This window comes from Physella acuta, unplaced genomic scaffold (assembly GCF_028476545.2).
Source record: "Physella acuta isolate Inbredline_101_S28 unplaced genomic scaffold, ASM2847654v3 ptg001559l, whole genome shotgun sequence".
Taxonomy (NCBI): Eukaryota; Metazoa; Mollusca; class Gastropoda; family Physidae; genus Physella; species Physella acuta.
The window spans coordinates 24,911-48,182 of NW_026733073.1; the positions used below are offsets into that span (position 1 = coordinate 24,911).

At 34.6% G+C, this 23,272-nt stretch overlaps 2 protein-coding genes across 2 annotated transcripts; both read left to right on the forward strand.

Moving 5' to 3' along the window:
- Positions 1 to 1,339: 1,339 nt before the first annotated feature.
- Positions 1,340 to 3,178, forward strand: LOC131928874 (toll-like receptor 4). Its single transcript, XM_059285023.1, has one exon. It carries the CDS (start codon positions 1,340 to 1,342, stop codon positions 3,176 to 3,178), a length of 1,839 nt encoding a protein of 612 aa, XP_059141006.1.
- A 1,309-nt stretch (positions 3,179 to 4,487) lies between these two features.
- LOC131928869 (cystathionine beta-synthase) lies at positions 4,488 to 22,456 on the forward strand. Its single transcript, XM_059285017.1, has 16 exons — positions 4,488 to 4,534; positions 5,157 to 5,354; positions 6,811 to 6,917; positions 11,187 to 11,321; positions 11,840 to 11,919; positions 12,277 to 12,411; positions 13,773 to 13,842; positions 14,454 to 14,545; positions 14,911 to 15,036; positions 15,156 to 15,240; positions 15,757 to 15,868; positions 16,575 to 16,652; positions 18,421 to 18,555; positions 20,706 to 20,814; positions 21,379 to 21,463; positions 21,689 to 22,456. The coding sequence occupies exons 2-16, from the start codon at positions 5,203 to 5,205 to the stop codon at positions 21,787 to 21,789; spliced, it is 1,602 nt and encodes a 533-aa protein (XP_059141000.1). The 5' UTR covers positions 4,488 to 4,534; positions 5,157 to 5,202; the 3' UTR covers positions 21,790 to 22,456.
- Positions 22,457 to 23,272: the final 816 nt, after the last annotated feature.

Here is a 23,272-nt window from a genome sequence, read left to right on the forward strand (position 1 = left end):
AAAGAACTTAATTGTATTTCTGCAATAATGTGATTAACTTTAATATATTCGTAAACAAACATATTATTTTTTGCCCATTGCATTACAATCTATGAAGTCATAATTTAAAGACATGTATTTATGAAATACTTTTACTGCAGTCGAAAAAACAGAGGAGATTTTGTGACATCATTATTTATTAAGCCTCGTTTTGTGTCTTTTAGTTCTAAATTAAAAAACAAAAACAAAAACATTATAAATGTATTGTTTTATCGGCTTCAAACTGTCGAAAATATTGTTTGTTTTCTGAGCAACTCGTTTTAAAGCAGACATTATAGCATCAAACAAATCTAGTCTGTAATCAGTCTTCAAAATATTCAAACAATTATAGATTTAAAAATAATATTGTTTCTTAAAGACATTGTGTTTGTGGTAATAGTGTAGAATCATGTTAATGACACTTCATGTTAACACATTAGAATAGTAATGCTTGGAAAAATAAAATTACACTTAATATTTCAGTGTTGATTTCAAAAGACGAAGCATGGATAAAAGTAACAGATATATTTTCCAAAGTTTAATTTGTCTGCTTGTTGGATTATTTGACAACTCCAACTGTTGTCGAGTTCAAAAAGTGATAACGGAAGTCCAAACTTCTGAAAAGCCATCACCGTGCCAGGTCTCTTACAGTAAAGATGATGTTGTCGTCGACTGTCAATATCGGTCATTGACCTCTGTTGACCTCAGCTGGTTCCCTCTAAACACGACGGCCATTTTGTTGGACTATAATGGGTTCACGGAAATTCCCGAGAGCTTGTCTCAACTTGGTAATCTCCGACGTCTAAGTCTGTCGAACAATCAAATAAGAAACGTCAGCTCTATCAATGTTACATGGTTGTACAACTTGCTGTATTTAAATTTAGAACTGAACGGGCTGGAGTTATCTAACATGATGATTGAAACAAATTCTTCTAGTCTAGGAATTCGAGAACTTTTGCTAATGCAACAAATGGACGGAAGGAACGAATTTAATGTTGGAAATTTGGTTCGCCATCTTCACAACTTAACAAGACTAACCATAGATATATACGGGGAGGAGTTAATTTTTGATGATAATTTTAAAAACTTGACCAATTTGAGATCTTTAAAAATATCAGGAACAGTTCACAAGATAACCAATGCAAGTTTCGAAAATTTACCAGAGCTACGTGAATTAGAACTTTACTACCTCACAGAATTAAAATATTTTAGTAACCACGCTTTAGCACCTCTTGTTTATTTAGAACATCTTACCATGATTTATGTCCGATTAGGACTTCGGAAAATTATGGAGACGTTTTTTCCACTAGTTGGTAAAAACATGTCGTCAATTCATTTGGAGAGAGTGCAGCTCTTAACAACTGAAAAATATACAACTTTAATGAGAAAAGATGGAATCATTACAGAAAACACAACCAGGTATTTACGCCAGATTTGTCTTGGAGAGCTTCGAATGACTGATTGTTTCATATTTGTGATAACCGTCAATGCTTTCAATGGCGGGGCACTCAGTAAGTGTCTGGTTACGCTCAATCTACATGAAAACCCTCTCTTTGGAATGGCGCTTTCGGTTCTCGTCTTTGCCAATATGAAGAAAATCGAAACCATTTTGTTAGGTGGCTATGAAAAATCCAGATTTGACATTGGCACGTTTGAGTTTGATGTGGCACATACTAAACGTCATTCATCGTTTGTAAAATTTCAGGAACCGGATTCATCTTCGGAAATCAACAAAAAATATGAAATTAATAACTATTCCCATTCGCGTCTTAATCAATTTGAAATGACATTCGATAACATTTCTGAAAAATCTGAAAGGCTACCTGCTACAGGGGACATTCAAGTTTATATTTCAGACTCCTTGCGATATTTAGACTTTTCAAGAGGAGGGAGATCAATGTTTTTTAATGAAAATGCGAGATTAATCGGCGGTAAAAATCTGTTTTATATTGACGTAAGTGACGGTGGAATTCATAGCTTTACAGGAACTGTAAGTGGTTTAACGGCACTTCGAGTTTTTGTACTTTCTGGTAACGACTTCTCTGATATGGATGAAACATTTTTCGATTCGGTTTTAACAATTGAAATTTTATTACTTTCTAACTGTAACTTTAATGGTGCTATTGAATCGAAAGCTGGATTGAAAGGTTTACAAAAATTGAAAAACCTTACGAAATTAGATTTGTCAGGCAATTCGTTAGATGTTTTAGACCCAAACATATTCCAGCAGAATAATCTAACACACCTTATACTAGCATCCAATCGTTTCAGGAGTTTTCCATTCGATATCAAAACCACGCCAAATCTACAATATCTGGATCTTAGATTTAACGCTCTAATTTCTATTCAATCTTCTGTTTTAAAAGAAATAGATCACCTTGCCAGTAGATCTAGTGGATTTCAACTTCTCTTAAAAGGCAATATACTCGCGTGTGGCTGTCACAATATAAATTTTCTCTCTTGGATTCATCAGACAGAAACCAAGTTGGACTTGAATAGAAATTACTCGTGCATTGATGAAACAGGATCGTTGACTTACACAGCAGCCATTACAAATATGGAGGCGTTTTGGAGGGCGTGTTGGGGAAGTTTTGCCCTTTCCGTTTCGATGATTTTGTTTTGTTTACTTGTCATTGGATTTGTGTTGTGCTTTTTTGTTACCAAATATAAAACGTATATCATTTCTGGACTGTTGAATTTGTTTAGTGAAACTTTTCTAAAGAAACCTTCCAACTACGAGATTGGTGTCTTCATTGGTTATGCTGATAGAGATTACCAGTTCGCTTGTCATGACCTCAGGCAGTTTATCGAGGACACACTGGGGTTAAGGGCGTTTGTCCGTGACCGTGACCTTCCACCTACAATAGATCTTGCCTCTGGCATTACTGAAGCGATAGAGTCCAGTTGGAGAATTCTTCTGGTCATCAACGAGACGTTTCTTACCTCTGACGACTGGTTCCTGTTTACCTGTAGATCGGCCATTTATTCCACGTCACCTGGAAATCCTAACAGAGTTGTCGTCCTTGTTGAAGAACTGTTATGTCACCGTCTACCGCGTGACCTACTTGCAGGTGTATCAGAAGAGAATATAATTTTTATGTCAGGACCAGAGCTGGACTACCAGCTGAAGGAAAGCATCAGAACTCGTCTTGTTGTTTGACAAATGCTATGAAGATAAATGTTACAATTCTATAAAAATAAAGTTAAAACGCAAACATGTATAGTTTACAAGCTTTTACTTTTTTTGCAAAGTCTGTTTGTTTTTGGGTTGTGTCAAATCTTGTAACTTAATTTTGAACCACTTCTTATGCAACAATTTCGTTTAAACTTTCTAGATACGTTCCACTTCGATGACAATACAATCTTTTCTTTTGTGTTTGTGTTGTGTTTTTCTTTTGTGTTTGTGTTTTCTTTTGTGTTGAGTTTGTGTTTTCTAATGTGTTTGTGTTTTCTTTTGTGTTTGTGTTGTGTTTGTGTTGTGTTTAGTATTTTTCTGTTCCCAAGTTGGTACATTTAAAAAAGATTTACAGTGGTGGAGTACGGGTATGTAGCATATATATATATATATATATATATATATATATATATATATATATATATATATATATATATATATATATATATATATATATATATATATATATATATATATATATATATATATATATAAAACTTTATATATATTTTTTTTGTCTCAATGTGGGTGATGTGTGATGGTACCAATGTCAACAATATTTTCCTTCTTTGTTATGTTAAACATAGAGTTGATTATCTAACCAATACTGGAATGATTGAGTCACCTCTCTTGAAAAATAAATTTAAAAAACACACCAGCTGCGGACAACCGTGTATCATATATCACATTAAAAAAATCAATTTTTATTGCAGGGGCGAATGCAGGTTTCCTGGTTTGGGGGTTTCAGCGACCTTGGAAAAGGCGCTATATAGTATAGCTATATTAATAAATAAATGCATACATTAATAAATAAGTAAATAAATAATTAAACTAAAAATAAATAAATAAATTTTAAAAAGTAGATATTTATATAACATGACAGTGGACACTTAAATTTTATTTAAATTAATCTCCAAAAAGGCGCCACTATTCTTAAATTGTGCTGACCACTATATCACAGGTCTCTGAAAGATGAACTCTACTTCATCTAGGCACGATCGGGAATAGATGATGATCATAAAATTGGTTTAAGAGGGAGCGACGCCCCCCTTACCCAATTCCCTTGCGTACCCTACTGATTTATTGGGCTAATTAAAACATGTAGCATAAAGCTGGCAGCTTCACCTATGATCACACTGACAGCAACGTTTAACTTAGATACTCACTGTCAAAGGCGAAATGTGCAGCAGACGTTTTTATTGGTTCACGTGGGTATTTCAGCATGCTATAATTAGCGACGTGAAGGACTCATATCGTGTCTGACTATTTACTGTTATCTGTAGCTAATTAGTTGGTGATTATTACTTAAATACAATCAAAGTTTGTTTGTACGGACTTTTGGTGAGTTAACACATAAATTACAAAAATAATTTTTTGTAATTTATATCTGTGTATAGCCTTACCTATTAGCTACACAACCGAAACACATTTTACTGTTCCTTTTATAAAATAATATGAAAACAATTTGTCAAAACCTGTTGTAAGGCTAGCTGACAAACTGGGTGGGGTTGCAAGTTAATTTGTTGTCTTCAGGTATAATCCGCACCTCCGACAGATGAGATACAGTTCATACCACGATCACAGTGATTAGCTAGCTTATTAAAATGTAACGATTTAAGAATCATCAGTTTGGAGAATATAATGGGTTTTTTTCTGCAGCATTTAAATACTAAATAGTCAAAAAATTAAACACTATTTTAAAAACCGGTGTTAAACAAGCTTTGAAATGAGCTAAAAGTTAAAAAAAATCAAACGATCTTTAAGTAAAATAGTAATACAGTATAAAAATGTTGATTACAAAGCTAATCAAGTTAAGTCAGGTTGTTTTACATGAAGGTAACGAAACCCTTACATAAGCTATTATCACTTCCTTTGCTTATTCTGTATTATTTAAAGTACAGTGCACACTGTTGATATACAAAGTTGCTGGTGTATATTTTTGGATAATTTTCTGCTAATCAAGCCATCAAGCCATCAAACGAAAACGCAAATAGTGAAGTGTGTCAAAGATGTCTGAGAAGAAATCTTGTCCAGTTGACCTTTCAGGTGAAGGTGAGGTCAACAGTGTGTTCAGACAGTGGAAACGTCCAGACCTGCCCAGTAAATGTACCTACACACTGGACACCCCACTGGACCAGTCACCTCACATCCATGTCAAGGTGTAAGTTATAAGTTACGTGTAACATTTGATAAGTTACATCCATGTCAAGGTGTAAGTTATAAGTTATGTAACATTTGATATGTTACATCCATGTCAAGGTGTAAGTTATAAGTTACGTGCAACATTTGATAAGTCACCTCACATCTATGTCAAGGTGTAAGTTATAAGTTATGTGTAACATTTGATAAGTCACCTCACATCCATGTCAAGGTGTAAGATATAAGTTACGTGTAACATTTGATAAGTCACCTCACATCCATGCCAAGGTGTAAGTTATAAGTTACGTGTAACATTTTATAAGTTACATCAATGTCAAGGTGTAAGTTATAAGTTATGTGTAACATTTATAAGTCACCTCACACATCCATGTCTATGTGTAAGTTTTAAGTTACGTAACATTTGATAAGTTACATATATATCAAGGTGTAAGTTATAAGTTACGTGTAACATTTGATAAGTTACATCCATGTCAAGGTGTAAGTTACAACTTACGTGTAACATTTGATAAGTTACATCCGTGTCAAGGTGTAAGTTATAAGTTACGTGTAACATTTGATAAGTTACATCAATGTCAAGGTGTAAGTTATAAGTTACGTGTAACATTTGATAAGTTACATCCATGTCAAGGTGTAAGTTATAAGTTACGTGTAACATTTGATAAGTCACCTCACATCCGTGTCATGGTGTAAGTTATAAGTTACGTGTAACATTTGATAAGTCACCTCACATCCGTGTCAAGGTGTAAGTTATAAGTTACGTGTAACATTTGATAAGTCACCTCACATCCGTGTCATGGTGTAAGTTATAAGTTACGTGTAACATTTGATAAGTCACCTCACATCCGTGTCAAGGTGTAAGTTATAAGTTATGTAACATTTGATAAGTCACCTCACATCCATGTCAAGGTGTAAGTTATAAGTTATGTAACATTTGATAAGTTACATCCATGTCAGGTGTAAGTTATAAGTTATGTGTAACATTTGATATGTTACATCCATGTCAAGCTGTAAGTTATAAGTTACGTGCAACATTTGATAAGTTACATCCATGTCAAGGTGTAAGTTATAAGTTACGTGTAACATTTAATAAGTCACCTCACATCCATGTCAAGGTGTAAGTTTTAAGTTATGTAACATTTGATAAGTTACATCCATGTCAATGTGTAAGTTATAAGTTACGTGTAACATTTGATAAGTTACATCCATGTCAAGGTGTAAGTTATAAGTTATAAGTTATGTGACATTTCATACGTCACCTCACACATCCATAAAGGTAAAAATTATAATTTCTCATCTCACATGCATGACAACTTGTAAATAAACATTCTGTAATTCTTCGTAAGATGCACGTAAAAGTTCCATACTACTTGTTTGTTCATTAAATAAAATCACATTTTCCTATATGACTTTGAACTACAATTGATAAACAAATACTGAGTCTATAACTATTTCTGCAGGGAACCTCGCCCCAAAATTCTACCTAACATCCTCTACAACATTGGCAATACACCCCTGGTGAGGCTGAACAGTATCCCAGCTAAAGAGGGCATTGAATGTGAAGTCTGTAAGTTAACAGTATCCCAGCTAAAGAGGGCATTGAATGTGAAGTCTGTAAGTTAACAGTATCCCAGCTAAAGAGGGCATTGAGTGTGAAATCTGTAAGTTAACAGTATCCCAGCTAAAGAGGGCATTAAGTCTGTAAGTTAACAGTATCCCAGCTAAAGAGGGCATTGAGTGTGAAGTCTGTAAGTTAACAGTATCCCAGCTAAAGAGGGCATTGAATGTGAAGTCTGTAAGTTTACAGTATCCCAGCTAAAGAGGGCATTGAGTCTGTAAGTTAACAGTATCCCAGCTAAAGAGGGCATTGAGTGTGTAAGTTAACAGTATCCCAGCTAAAGAGGGCATTGAGTGTGTAAGTTAACAGTATCCCAGCTAAAGAGGGCATTGAATGTGAAGTCTGTAAGTTAAAAGTATCCCAGCTAAAGAGGGCATTGAGTGTGAAGTCTGTAAGTTAACAGTATCCCAGCTAAAGTGGGCATTGAGTCTGTAAGTAAGCACTATACGTTTATATTTGCATTTAAGTTTACTTTAGCATTATTTTGAGTTATTGTTTGCGTTTAGGTTTGCGTTTGTATTTCTATTTGTATTTGTGTTTGTGTTTTCATTTGCGTTTTCGTTTGTGTTTGTGTTTATGCTTGATTTTTTGTATGTGTTTTCTTTGTGTTTGGGTTTGGGTTAGCGTTAGTGGTTGGGTTTGTGTTTGTGTTTTCTTTGTGTTTTTTATTTTGTTTGTGTTTGCGTTAGTGGTTTTATGCATTACTAAACCTTTCATCCGATCGCAGTAGTGTAACCGGGTGCTCCCGAGAACGCCCCTCTACGTTATTGACACCAGGGCAGTCTCAAGTGTGTTCTACCTCACTATTACGGAGCATGATAACGTACACTCAAGGCTTTCATACACCACGCACTAGAGCGTGCTGGGCGGTAGTGTGGGTAAACCCGTGCCCTGACAAACATGATCAAGAAATATAGCACAGGCAATGTTTGAATTTAAATAACTAAGTTTTAGAAAACATGATCACACCTCTAAGAATATAGGATTGGTAACGCATTGATGAAACCCTCTTAAAATAATTCGTCAGACTTTCTTCTAGGCCACTGACAACGCTCTGGGACGGGCACGCTATAGGCTTACCATAAATAGCCTAAGCTCTTAATTTTGCGCTAAGCGTTAATGACGGGGCAACAGGTGGATGATTTTATTCATCATGATTACACCGAACAAGAAATTAACTGAACATATTATGTTAATTAATTGTTGCAAACAGATGTAATTGAAAACAAAGTCTGGAATTGATATATATAATGCATTCATCAGCTTAATGCATCATAATTTGTCGCATAATTGTCTATTTCAATACGTTATATAAGTTAATGTGAGATAAATAATCATTTATTTTAATTTGTTATGTATGTTGCGAAATGACATGGAAGGTATTACTGAAGTTTTTAAAAAAATATGTGGTATGTAGAAAAATGCGTCCGGTTCAACGGGTGAATCAAACACCTGTGGTCTAAGGTCGAGTCTGATCGGTTGAATGCGAAAACAATTTAAAAATATAATGTTTAGCGGCCTAACAAAAATTCCTATAGGGTATCAGCTTTCAAGTGCTAGTGTTGGCCCCAGGGCACATCGTAGAGTACACATCATTGAATTGTACATTGTTTAAACTTAGTAGAATGTGTAGTCTCCTCAATTTGTTGACAGTGGTCAAGTGTGAGTTCTTCAATGCTGGAGGTTGTTTTAGAGTGTACATTGTCTAAGTTTCCTCCATTTGTTGCCAGTGGTCAAGTGTGAGTTCTTCAATGCCGGAGGTTGTTTTAGTGTGTACATTGTCTAAGTCTCATCCATTTGTTGCCAGTGGTCAAGTGTGAGTTCTTCAATGCTGGAGGTTGTTTTAGAGTGTACATTGTCTAAGTCTCCTCCATTTGTTGCCAGTGGTCAAGTGTGAGTTCTTCAATGCTGGAGGTTGTTTTAGTGTGTACATTGTCTAAGTCTCCTCCATATGTTGCCAGTGGTCAAGTGTGAGTTCTTTAATGCCGGAGGTTGTTTTAGTGTGTACATTGTCTAAGTTTCCTCCATTTGTTGCCAGTGGTCAAGTGTGAGTTCTTCAATGCCGGAGGTTGTTTTAGTGTGTACATTGTCTAAGTCTCGTCCATTTGTTGCCAGCAGTCCAGTGTGAGTTCTTCAATGCTGGAGGTTGTTTTAGTGTGTACATTGTCTAAGTCTCCTCCATTTGTTGCCAGTGGTCAAGTGTGAGTTCTTCAATGCTGGAGGTTGTTTTAGTGTGTACATTGTCTAAGTCAAGTCTCGTCCATTTGTTGCCAGTGGTCAAGTGTGAGTTCTTCAATGCTGGAGGTTGTTTTAGTGTGTACATTGTCTAAGTCTCCTCCATTTGTTGCCAGTGGTCAAGTGTGAGTTCTTCTATGCTGGAGGTTGTTTTAGTGTGTACATTGTCTAAGTCTCCTCCATATGTTGCCAGTGGTCAAGTGTGAGTTCTTCAATGCCGGAGGTTGTTTTAGTGTGTACATTGTCTAAGTTTCCTCCATTTGTTGCCAGTGGTCAAGTGTGAGTTCTTCAATGCCGGAGGTTGTTTTAGTGTGTACATTGTCTAAGTCTCGTCCATTTGTTGCCAGCAGTCAAGGGTGAGTTCTTCAATGCTGGAGGTTGTTTTAGTGTGTACATTGTCTAAGTCTCCTCCATTTGTTGTCAGTGGTCAAGTGTGAGTTCTTCAATGCTGGAGGTTGTTTTAGTGTGTACATTGTCTAAGTCAAGTCTCGTCCATTTGTTGCCAGTGGTCAAGTGTGAGTTCTTCAATGCTGGAGGTTGTTTTAGTGTGTACATTGTCTAAGTCTCCTCCATTTGTTGCCAGTGGTCAAGTGTGAGTTCTTTAATGCTGGAGGTTGTTTTAGTGTGTACATTGTCTAAGTCTCGTCCATTTGTTGCCAGTGGTCAAGTGTGAGTTCTTCAATGCTGGAGGTTGTTTTAGTGTGTACATTGTCTAAGTCAAGTCTCCTCCATGTGTTGCCAGTGGTCAAGTGTGAGTTCTTCAATGCTGGAGGTTGTTTTAGTGTGTACATTGTCTAAGTCAAGTCTCCTCCATGTGTTGCCAGTGGTCAAGTGTGAGTTCTTCAATGCTGGAGGTTGTTTTAGTGTGTACATTGTCTAAGTCTCCTCCATTTGTTGCCAGTGGTCAAGTGTGAGTTCTTCAATGCCGGAGGTTGTTTTAGTGTGTAAATTGTTCAAGTCTCCTCCATTTGTTGCCAGTGGTCAAGTGTGAGTTCTTCAATGCCGGAGGTTGTTTTAGTGTGTACATTGTCTTAGTCTCGTCCATTTGTTGCCAGTGGTCAAGTGTGAGTTCTTCAATGCTGGAGGTTGTTTTAGTGTGTACATTGTCTAAGTCAAGTCTCCTCCATGTGTTGCCAGTGGTCAAGTGTGAGTTCTTCAATGCTGGAGGTTGTTTTAGTGTGTACATTGTCTAAGTCTCCTCCATTTGTTACCAGTGGTCAAGTGTGAGTTCTTCAATGCCGGAGGTTGTTTTAGTGTGTACATTGTCTAAGTCTCCTCCATTTATTGCCAGTGGTCAAGTGTGAGTTCTTCAATGCTGGAGGTTGTTTTAGTGTGTACATTGTCTAAGTCTCCTCCATTTGTTGCCAGTGGTCAAGTTTGAGTTCTTCAATGCTGGAGGTTGTTTTAGTGTGTACATTGTCTAAGTCTCCTCCATGTGTTGCCAGTGGTCAAGTGTGAGTTCTTCAATGCTGGAGGTTGTTTTAGTGTGTACATAGTCTAAGTCTCCTCCATGTGTTGCCAGTGGTCAAGTGTGAGTTCTTCAATGCCGGAGGTTGTTTTAGTGTGTACATTGTCTAAGTCTCCTCCATGTGTTGCCAGTGGTCAAGTGTGAGTTCTTCAATGCCGGAGGTTGTTTTAGTGTGTACATTGTCTAAGTCTCCTCTATGTGTTGCCAGTGGTCAAGTGTGAGTTCTTCAATGCTGGAGGTTGTTTTAGTGTGTACATTGTCTAAGTCTCCTCTATGTGTTGCCAGTTATCAAGTGTGAGTTCTTCAATGCTGGAGGTTGTTTTAGTGTGTACATTGTCTAAGTCTCCTCTATGTGTTGCCAGTTATCAAGTGTGAGTTCTTCAATGCTGGAGGTTGTTTAGTGTGTACATTGTCTAAGTCTCCTCCATGTGTTGCCAGTGGTCAAGTGTGAGTTCTTCAATGCTGGAGGTTGTTTTAGTGTGTACATTGTCTAAGTCTCCTCCATTTGTTGCCAGTGGTCAAGTGTGAGTTCTTCAATGCTGGAGGTTCAGTCAAAGACAGGATTGGTCTGAGGATGGTGGAAGATGCTGAGAAGAGTGGCCAGATCAAACCTGGTGATGTCCTCATTGAGCCAACCTCAGGGAACACGGGTATGTCTAACCCCATTGATTGGGGTTGTAGGTCCATACTCAGAGTGTGTTTAACCCCATTGGTTGGTGGAGGAAGATCCATAATCTGTGTATATTTAACCACATTGGTGGGGGATGGTTGGTTAACTGTTAGAAGCCTAACTTAGAAGCTAAGGGCAGATATTACCCTATTACCCCCCCCCCCCCATTCTATAGGGGGGGGGTAACTGGTCCAATCTCAGGGTGTATCTAGCCCCATTGGTAGGGGATCAACTTGCTCAGCAAGGTACATCTAGCCATCATGGGTTGGAGTTGATGGTCAATCCTCACGATATATCTAACCATATTGATGAAGATGGTGGACTCTTCTAGGGTATGTCAAGGACACACGACTGAAATATATAAATCTTGTAAAGATTTTTTTTTAAAATTACCCTTGGTACGAAACATTATTGACACCGCTTACTTGTAGCATCTATATATCTAACACGGTTTATTAAGATTGAGCTAGTAACATCTGTGGACTTTTTTATTTCCAGGTATTGGTCTGGCACTAGCAGCAGCTGTGAAAGGCTACAGGTGTATCATTGTGATGCCAGAGAAAATGAGTATGGAGAAGGTAAGTTTATGTTTGCAAGTCTGTAGTTTAACACTTGACAACAGACATAGTGTTGGGAATATTATAACCGTAGTCAATATTTTAACACATTTGTAAAGATATTATTTCCGTTTGCGTTCTAATTTTGAAAAGTTTGAAATATTTAAAAGTTATTAAAATTTTTTTATATTTTTATATAACAGAAAACCATGTTTTATTTCACTTAATTTAATATAGACTTTAATATTAAAGACAATTTTACCATCGAACGAATCCGAAGTAAAGTGTGAATGTAAAGTAAATAGTGCATGTCAGAAAGGGAAGTTCCTCTAATAAACACCACGCCATTAAAATAGACAGAGTTAACTTTCCCTCCAGGTTGATGTACTGAGGGCCCTGGGTGCTGAGATTGTCCGTACACCCACCAGCGCGTCCTTTGATTCCCCCGAGTCACACATTGGTGTAGCCAAACGTCTGATGGAGGAAATACAAAACTCTCACATACTGGACCAGGTCATTTACATTTTTTGTTTTGTGAAACATTCAAATACTTGACCAGGTCATTCACATTTTTTTGTTTTGTGAAACATTCACATTTTAGTGTTGTGAAACATTCACATACTGGACCAGGTCATTCACATTTTTCGTTTTGTGAAACATTCACATTTTTTGTTTTGTGAAACATTCACATACTGGACCAGGTTATTCACATTTTTTGTTTTGTGAAACATTCACATACTGGACCAAGTCATTCACATTTTTTGTTTTTTGAAACATTCACATACTGGACCAAGTCATTCACATTTTTTGTTTGGTGAAACATTCACATACTGGACCAAGTCATTCACATTTTTTGTTTGGTGAAACATTCACATTTTTGTTTTTTGAAACATTCACATACTGGACCAAGTCATTCACATTTTTTGTTTGTTGAAACATTCACATACTGGACCAAGTCATTCACATTTTTTGTTTGGTGAAACATTCACATACTGGACCAAGTCATTCACATTTTTTGTTTGTTGAAACATTCACATACTGGACCAAGTCATTCACATTTTTTGTTTGGTGAAACATTCACATTTTTGTTTTTTGAAACATTCACATACTGGACCAAGTCATTCACATTTTTTGTTTGTTGAAACATTCACATACTGGACCAAGTCATTCACATTTTTTGTTTGGTGAAACATTCACATACTGGACCAAGTCATTCACATTTTTTGTTTGGTGAAACATTCACATACTGGACCAAGTCATTCACATTTTTTTTGTTTTGTGAAACATTCACATTTTTTGTTTTGTGAAACATTCAACATACTTGACCAGGTCATGCAAATTGTTTGTTATGTGAAACATTCACATTTTAGTGTTGTGAAACATTCTTTTAATTTTGTGTTTTGTGAAGCATTCACATACTGAAAAAGTTCATTCACATTTCCTTTTGTGATTCATTCACATAATGGACCAAGTTATAATTATTAGTAGTCTGATTAATGAACTACCAAACTTTTACAAACTTAACCAGGTAATTTTACGTTATCTGCCTCATTAAAAAAATCAAAACTCTCACAAATTTAAGAAGCACAAGAGGGATTTTAAAATGTTGACAATGTGGCTAAATGTAAAGATGGTCACTGGTGGTAAATGCTAATGTTATCATTACAAGTATAAATCAAATTTATAGTCAAATAACATTAAAATAAATTTAAAATAAATTGTTCTTTCAAGTTCTCCTACACTAGATTACTTTATTAAATTACTAATTAGTTCACTAAAAACTATTTTTGATAACATACACTAATTTGCTGCTAATCTTTAGATGCCAATTTTTAATTAAGAAACATAACCCTCAATTTTTTAAATGTTTACAGCACCGTAATCCCAGCAACCCACTGTCACATTTTGATTCAACAGCTGAGGAAATTATTGACAGCTGTGAAGGTAAACTAAGTTACTGTAACACATTGACCATTTAGAGTTTTTTAGTAATTACATTTAGTAAGAGCTTAAACAATGAAACGTATCCATTGTATTTAAAATTAGAGTAGGCTTTTGTATCTATTAAACATTAAATCTCTGATTTACATAAATTTAAACATAAATTTATGTTTTAATGCATGTCTTTGTGTAACCATAATCTAAAACTTACAGATGTGATTGGTTGTGAGTGGAATTACTTAAAAGAAAGTACAAATAAAAAATTGGACCTAAATAAAAAATTGTCAATTATTGTAAATATTGTAAACCCATTATCTGGAATGTTGTATATTTTAATAGTCTTTGTTTTTGGATAAAAGGTAAGTTTGGATATTGCTTGCTAGGATTAATTTACTTTTGTATTTTTGAATATTACTTTCTAGGTTTAATTCAAGTTTTTTGTATGCTTGAATATTGAATGTTTTGGACTTAGTGGGACAGATCTTAACCTAATTGCCAAACAACATAAATTTCCTTTCACAAATTTTTTCACACAGTCTTTTCACACAATGAGCATTGACCAAAAAAAAACTGGATCATTCTCTTGATTATAAAATTATACTTGTTATTCAAAGGTAAACTGGACATGATTGTGATGGCAGCTGGCACCGGTGGGACGTTGACCGGCATCTCACGTAAGATCAAATCCAAGTGTCCAGACTGTAAGGTAACAATTTACCCCATTTTCTATTTCCTTCTTTCAGATTAAAAAAAAACAAACACATATAAATGAGGAACATTTTATTTTAAAATACAAACAATCCAATATATATTTAAAAAAAAAAATTATTTTACATTATTTATTAATATTATTTTGTTAATTCTTGAATCCAATTTTTAATGTCTGGCTTGTCATTTTCTCTTTGCTTCTGTTCAGACCCAAATAACAAACACATTTAAATAAGGAACATTTTATTTTAAATTTAAAAATTCCAATTTATATTTTTAAAAACAATATAAAAATAATATTTTACATTATTTATTAATATTATTTTGTTAATTCTTGAATCCAATTTTTAAAATATCTAACAGGTTATTTGTGTGGATCCTGCAGGTTCTATACTAGCCCAGCCAGAGTCTTTGAATAAAAGTGACATCTCATTTTATGAAATTGAGGGTATAGGCTACGACTTTATCCCTACAGTTTTATCAAGAGAGGTAAGGCACTGTGTTTGTGATTCAAAATACAAGGGCTCTGCTTTATTTAACTTTATAAGGCAACTTGTTGAATGACTGGTTTTATTTACAACTGGTGTGAACAAATCAATTGTTTACAGTATGTGGACAAGTGGTACAAGAGTGTGGACAAAGAATCATTTATCATGTCCAGGAGGTTAATCAGAGAGGAGGGGCTCTTGTGTGGTCAGTCTTTTAAGCTCTATGCCCTTGTGTGGTCAGTCTTTTAAGCTCTATAACATTGTGTGGTCAGTCTTTTAAGCTCTATAACATTCTTGTGTGGTCAGTCTTTTAAGCTCTACAACCCTTTTGTGTGGTCAGTCTTTTAAACTCTATAATACTCTAGTGTGGTCAGTCTTTTAAGCTCTATAATACTCTTGTGTGGTCAGTCTTTTAAGCACTATAACACTCTTGTGAAGTCAGCCTAAGTTCTATAACCCTCGTGTGGTCAGTCTTTTAAGCTCTATAACCCTCTTGTGTGGTCAGTCTTTTAAGCTCTATAAACCTTGAGTTTTTTAAGTATTTTCTTTCTAAAAAAATATTTTTTTCTCATATTAAAAAAAATGAAGAATACTTTTTTTTTAACTTGAGTAATTCATACACATTTTTTTTCTCTACAAACTGGAAATCGTATTTCTAAAATTAGAATATGTTAATTTAGTTGTTTTAAAATTGTTTAATAAAAAATGTGTTCCACATCAGGTGGAAGTTGTGGATCTGCTATGTACTGCGCTATTCAAGCCATTAAAGACTTTGGCCTGAAGAAAGGACAGCGCTGTGTGGTCATCCTACCAGACTCCATCAGGAACTACATGTACGAGATAGCTCAAGTAGTTTCATACAATTTTCAAATTAATTGTTTTAGTATATAAGTAAAGATTGTTCCCAGTGAGCAATGGATTGTTATGTGAACATTATGTCCAGCTTTCATTACTTTCCATGATAACAATTTTTAACCACAAGAGCATGGTGCACTCTATGACATCCTACTGACCTCTTGCAGTCCTAATGTACTGGTACACACAGCACTCACAAGATAGGGGAGTAAAAAGCAAAGAACCAAACTCTTACACAACTAACTAAACGAATCTATCCATACTTTCTTTTTTAGAAAAAATATATTATTTAATTTTAAAATTAGTAGCTGACATAATTTTTATAAAATGCTAAATAGATTTTCATTTTTTAATTCTAAAATTGCACAAGAGATGTTAATATAAATTTTCTTTGATGTCAGTTAAATGTAAATGAGTTAAATGTCAATCAGCTAAACGTAAATCACTTTTAAATACCAATAATGTGAAGGATAGAGACATTAAAAATAAGATCATGTAAAGAAGTGTTGACTGAGTTGTGACTGAGGCCAGTTATATTTATGTGATCAATCTGAAAGAGCTGTACTAATGTATGTTAGTACTACATATATGTGTTAGATTGTTATGCTTCATGTGGCCGATTGTTTTGATTCATGGTGCAGATTGTTCTGAAATCTAGTTTTTTATTATTATTATTTTGTACAGGTCCAAGTTTTTAAGTGATGACTGGATGAGCCAGAGAGATTTCTTGGAACTGGACCAGATGGAGCCATCTGAACATTGGTCAGTTTTTTTTAAACTTTAAAGTGCTAAATATAAAATGGACATTTAAAAAAAAATTTCATTAGTTAAGCTTTTTTTGAATAAAATTCGTAAGTTGATTTAATTAATATTCATCCATCCTAACCAACAGTTTAAGCAGTAAAGAGTATTAAGAGATTATTCAGATTTTGATAACATCAGTTATAAAAAAAACATAAATTTAGTTTTTGAAAGACTTTGATAGATGAGCCAATTGTTTTTTGGATAAAGTTAAATGTTTAGTGAGCTTACACTAAACATTTACAATCCAATGAAATCTGTAAATTTTAAACAGAATACATGTACATGCCACTAGGTAACAATAACAGACAAACATAATGTGTAAATACTGACTGTCCATTAATGCAGAGGCGTAGCGACCCTTCCCGGCGCCCGGGGACAAACTTTCAATTTGGCGCCCCCCTCGGGAGCAAACTTTCGATTTGCACCCCCCCCCCCCCCTCAAACTTTCGATTAGGACCCCCCCCCCCCCCAAACTATTTATAATGCAAAAATGCAGCTAAAATGACATTTTTATTTGTTTTTACAACACATTTTGGCGCCCCCTAAGGTCGGCGCCCGGGGACATATATACCCCCCTGACCCCCCATCGCTACGCCTCTGCATTAATGAAGTCACTCATTTTAAGCACATTTTTTAATCCTCCCGATTCAGGTTGTCACACAAAGGCACAAAAGCCAGACCTAACCACCTAACTGTAGTCTCACCTCCACCACCCGCCACCCCCATCCGCCCCAAATATTTGTTTTATTTTCATAAAGGGATATAAAAACCAAAGGATGATTTTTCGGAAATATTAATTGAGTAGTTTCCCGTTTTTTTTCTTTTTTTTTTTAAGAGTTCTGTCTATATAACATCAAAAACATATTTAGGGACCTAACGTATTTCTCTATAGATTACGTGTTTAAAAATAAGTTTTTACAATACATACTTAACCTTTGAAATACAAACTAGGATTTACACATGCAATACTTGTAATTACTCTTTGCATAGTGTTCTTCTAGACAAATTAAGAAATTAAACATTACTTAACAAACGTCAACGTAAACAATAATAAAACGTTAAAGTTTACAATGTTCACTGTAATTAAAAACGTAATTAAAATTTCTCGTGCGCATTGTCAATAAAAATAAATAGTTTAATGGATCGCAATTTTAAATGAGTTAATGAATAGTGTTTTATCGGATACTTTAATGAAGTTTTCAACTTAACTAAAAATTAAGCATTCTATAGTTCTGGTCTATGAATTTTAAGTAATCTGTTTGTAATATTACTGTAAATGTATCTAATGTAGACATGAAATTATACCTATATTTTCGGTATTTCAAATATTTTAAAAATGGCTTTTGGCAAATTTTAGCACAACATGTAGGCCTTAAAGTAAAAGAGATAAAATAATGTTAAGAATTGTTAGCTGACAAATGAAAGTTACTGTCCTTTAATTGAAAATATTGTTTTCTATTACTGTTTTTGTTTATCTATGTTTTCACTTTTAGACAGCACTTAATTAGCAGGCTATAATTCTAATAGTATTATTTATTTTGTTTTGTGTTGGTCCCATTTTAACAAATGGACATCTATTTTTAAATAATATGCGATTTTTCATTAACTGTACAAAATTCTTTAATCCACTAATGGCTAAAGGTAAAGTGTTTACTTACTTGTAAATCATTATAAAGTGTAGTTGGTGTTTACAATGTTCTAGATTGTTCTTTGTGTTTTGACACAGGTGGTCCAACTTAAAGGTCAGCTCTCTGAAGCTGTTAGCACCTTTGACTGTCATGCCCACAGTGACCATTCAGGAGACTCTTGACCTACTCAACAAGGAAGGTTTTGACCAGGTTCCTGTTGTGGATGAGTCAGGGTAGGTTAACAATACATTTGGTTTGATACAGGCTGTGTGGGAAATATACTTGTTGTATACAGTTAATACAACATTTGGTTTGACACAGGCTGTATGGGAAATATACTTGTTGTATACAGTTAATACAACATTTGGTTTGATACAGGCTGTATGAAAAATATACTTGTTGTATACAGTTAATACAACATTTGGTTTGATACAGGCTGTATGGGAAATATACTTGTTGTATACAGTTAATACAACATTTGGTTTGATACAGGCTGTATGAGAAATATACTTGTTGTATACAGTTAATACAACATTTGGTTTGATACAGGCTGTATGAAAAATATACTTGTTGTATACAGTTAATACAACATTTGGTTTGATACAGGCTGTATGGGGAAATATACTTGTTGTATACAGTTTATAGAACATTTGGTTTGATACAGGCTGTATGAGAAATATACTTGTACCAGTTAATACAACATTTGGTTTGATACAGGCTGTATGGGAAATATACTTGTTGTATACAGTTTATAGAACATTTGGTTTGATACAGGCTGTATTGGAAATATACTTGTTGTATACAGTTAATACAACATTTGGTTTGATACAGGCTGTATGGGAAATATACTTGTTGTATACAGTTAATACAACATTTGGTTTGATACAGGCTGTATTGGAAATATACTTGTTGTATACAGTTAATACAACATTTGGTTTGATACAGGCTGTATGGGAAATATACTTGTTGTATACAGTTAATACAACATTTGGTTTGATACAGGCTGTTTGGGAAATATACTTGTTGTATACAGTTAATACAACATTTGGTTTGATACAGGCTGTATTGGAAATATACTTGTTGTATACAGTTAATACAACATTTGGTTTGATACAGGCTGTATGGGAAATATACTTGTTGTATACAGTTAATACAACATTTGGTTTGATACAGGCTGTTTGGGAAATATACTTGTTGTATACAGTTTATAGAACATTTGGTTTGATACAGGCTGTATTGGAAATATACTTGTTGTATACAGTTAATACAACATTTGGTTTGATACAGGCTGTATGGGAAATATACTTGTTGTATACAGTTAATACAACATTTGGTTTGATACAGGTTGTATGGGAAATATACTTGTTGTATACAGTTAATACAACATTTGGTTTGATACAGGCTGTATGGGAAATATACTTGTTGTATACAGTTAATACATTTGGTTTGATACAGGCTGTATGGGAAATATACTTGTTGTATACAGTTAATACAACATTTGGTTTGATACAGGCTGTTTGGGAAATACAATTGTTGTATACAGTTAATACAACATTAGGCTTGATGTTAGTGTACTCTCTAGTTGAGCTGGATACATTCTACAAAAAAAGGAAATGTTTTTCACAAACCAGGGAATGTTAGTGTTGTGTCTGTTCAGCTTGATATAGTTTTCTCAAGTAAGGGTCTTGTTATTCCAACTGTTCAGTTTGATATAGTTTTCTCAACTAAGGGTCTAGTTATTCCAACTGTTCAGCTTGATATAGTTTTCTCAACTAAGGGTCTAGTTATTCCAAGTGTTTAGTTAAGGTTGACCTTGTGTCGGTGGATTGAAATAACATTACAACATGCCCTGTGTTTTGGAAACTTTGGATTGTTTATTAACTGTCATTTATAATATGTTATATAATATTTGTATAGTAGCAAAATTAAAATTCAGCCTCATACATAAGCTTAGATTCCCTAATTATTAATCTATGACATTGAAAGCAGTCATGTGAATGTAGATAGATAAATCTTCATGACTTCAGCTTGTATGAGAACTATGGTGTTTGTAGAAGGATGAAATCCTAATGACAGTTTGTGAACTGCTGTGTTTGTAGAGTAGATTTGATGTGCCAGATTTTGTGCTGAACATTTTTTTTCTCACATGCCAGTTTGTGAACTGCTGTGTTTGTAGAGTAGATTTGATGTGCCAGATTTTGTGCTGAACATTTTTTTCATCTCATGACAGTTTGTGAACTGCTGTGTTTGTAGAGTAGATTTGATGTGCCAGATTTTGTGCTGAACATTTTTTTTCTCACATGCCAGTTTGTGAACTGCTGTGTTTGTAGAGTAGATTTGATGTGCCAGATTTTGTGCTAAACATTTTTTTCTCACATGACAGAGGCATTCTGGGAATGGTGACAGTTAGCAACATGATGTCACAGATAGTGAAAAACAAAGTCAACCGTGGTGACCCCGTGTCAAAGGTCATGTACAAACAGTTCAAACAGGTGAGTCTGGGTTGAACATGGCGCTGTGTGTTAAACTTTTGGTGACTAGGTTAAACTTTTGGCGACTGGGTTAAACAGTTGAACATGGTGCTGTGTGTTAAACTTTTGGTGACTAGGTTAAACTTTTGGTGACTAGGTTAAACTTTTGGTGACTAGGTTGTAATGTATGGGTAAACATTGCATTGCATTACCCTTCTGGGTAATATTGTAGTGTGTATAAAACCTTTAAAAATCAAAACACAGTTTGATGGGTATCAGCTCAACTGATAAAAAGTTTTAAATGTACCTTACATTAAAATAAATGTAATATTATATTTTTAAAAGATTGTTAAACCACTAGTAATATAAAACATTTGGTGTATGCAAAATTAGGAATCAACTCAAGCTGAATAATTTAATTTTACATACATACACATGTAAAAGGGTTACATTATAAAAGGGATGAATATTCAATTTGTTAAAAATCTGAAAGGAGGATTGAACAGCAGAATCTTTTCTCAATGTTTGGAATCATTTTGTTCCCTACAGCTTCTCAAGTTTATTTTGATTTTAATGTGTCTGCAGGTCCATATGGATACATCCCTCGGGCAGCTGTCGCGGATGTTGGATACAGATCATTTTGTTCTGGTTGTTCATAACCAAAGACAATGTAAGTGTAAGGGTTGGTAGTTGTACATAACCAAACACAATGTAAGTGTAAGGGCTGGTAATTGTTACCAACAGAACTCAGTGTTTACTTATCTTTGGCATTAAATGTTGCAGTATTAATCTTATCCCTTGAATAGATGTTTCAACTTGTAGTACCTGTTGATGCTACACCACCCCCCTCCCCCTCACCTTCTCTCTACAGCCCCCTCCTTTGATATTTCTGTAGATGGCGCTGGTGGTAAAGTTGAGAGCAAGCAGATGATCTTTGGCATTGCAACAAGAATAGATCTCTTAAACTTCATCACCAAAGACACTCAGGAACCATAACTCATCATCTTTCTAATTGCAACATTTTGTTTTGATCCTATCATTTTTAGTGTACTTTGCTTGAGAGGGTATTTTGATGTTTTATTATAAACTAGACGACCCAGTTTCCTGTTTGGAAATGGTCTGCCGGCTGTATAGCACAACACAAACCAATATCCCACTACGCCCACCCAACCCTTTATAAAGCCTTTTAATCCCAAATGAATCCCTTTTTTATACCCAAACTGTCGCCCATATTTTGTTGGGACATTAATTTATGGCATACATGAGGAATGGGGGGGGGGAGGTCGTAGGGAAGTCGAGTTTTGTGGATGGCGGAGGAAGGGCTGAGTTTATGGAGGCTGGAATATGGCGGAGCGAGTTTTAAAATTGTGTTCATTCGCGAAGTGTCCTCATGTTCCACAGCAAGCCTCAAGAATTTAGAAGAAGTAAGAAGAATATTTTGTGATGTTATATATTCCATTTCGAATTATTTCTCCTATCCATCCCCCATTTTCTTTCTCCCATTTCGTATTCTACCAATAGGTATCTGTACATCTCCCTTAGATCATGGTATAGTCTTTCGCTTACTTTTTTTGTACTTTGCTAGTTATGGTATTTTCATGTGTTATTGCAAAGCATTGGAGTATTCTATAACAGAGAAGTTTAAATGAGAGTGTCGATCAACAACTAGAATATTTTTAAGTAAAATAGGTTAGGTTCTGAAATTAAGATACAAATGCATATAAAAAATGTATTATTTAAAATTGTATTGATATCTTTTAATTAAAATTTCGGACATGGAAAGATTCATATCGAATTTCTCTGCTGCTGAAATTAACAAGAAAAACAAACGTGTTTACTGTAAATTTAAACAAAATAGTAATTTTAAAACCTCCGATTATTTTGTGTTTTTCATAATACCCTAAAAACCAGTAGGTCGTATATTTAAAACGTAAAATACTATATCCAATAAATAATACTAATTAAGGATTTAAACGATAATTAAGTTCGGTAAAAATCTAATGAAACTGAATAAATTTGCTTAATTGTTTCTTTTATTTTCTAATTTTAGTGCATTTAAAAACTTAATTTTATAAAGGTTTTTTTTTTTTATTTTGAATACGGAATTTTAAAGTTTATAAAGACTTGTAATCTTAACTGTAAAGAACGATTATCGGCTTGTCTCTTAGGTATAAAAAAACTAAATCTTTAATATCCCATTATGTCTTAAAGCAGTATTTATGTTACTAAATACGATTTATTTTGTTTTAAATATTCTTGCTTTGTCATTGGACTAAGATTTATCTGGCAACCACATAACAGAATTGTGGATAAGGTCAAATGTGAACACGCTGACACATCGCTCATGTCCAGTCACGCGCGTCACGTGACATAAAAACCTAACCACACACTTGCAACAAAACACTAGTCAAACAAAACAAAGGCTTGTTTGATGTATAAATAATAGGCCTAATAGTTTTAAAACTTATGAACTATCTAC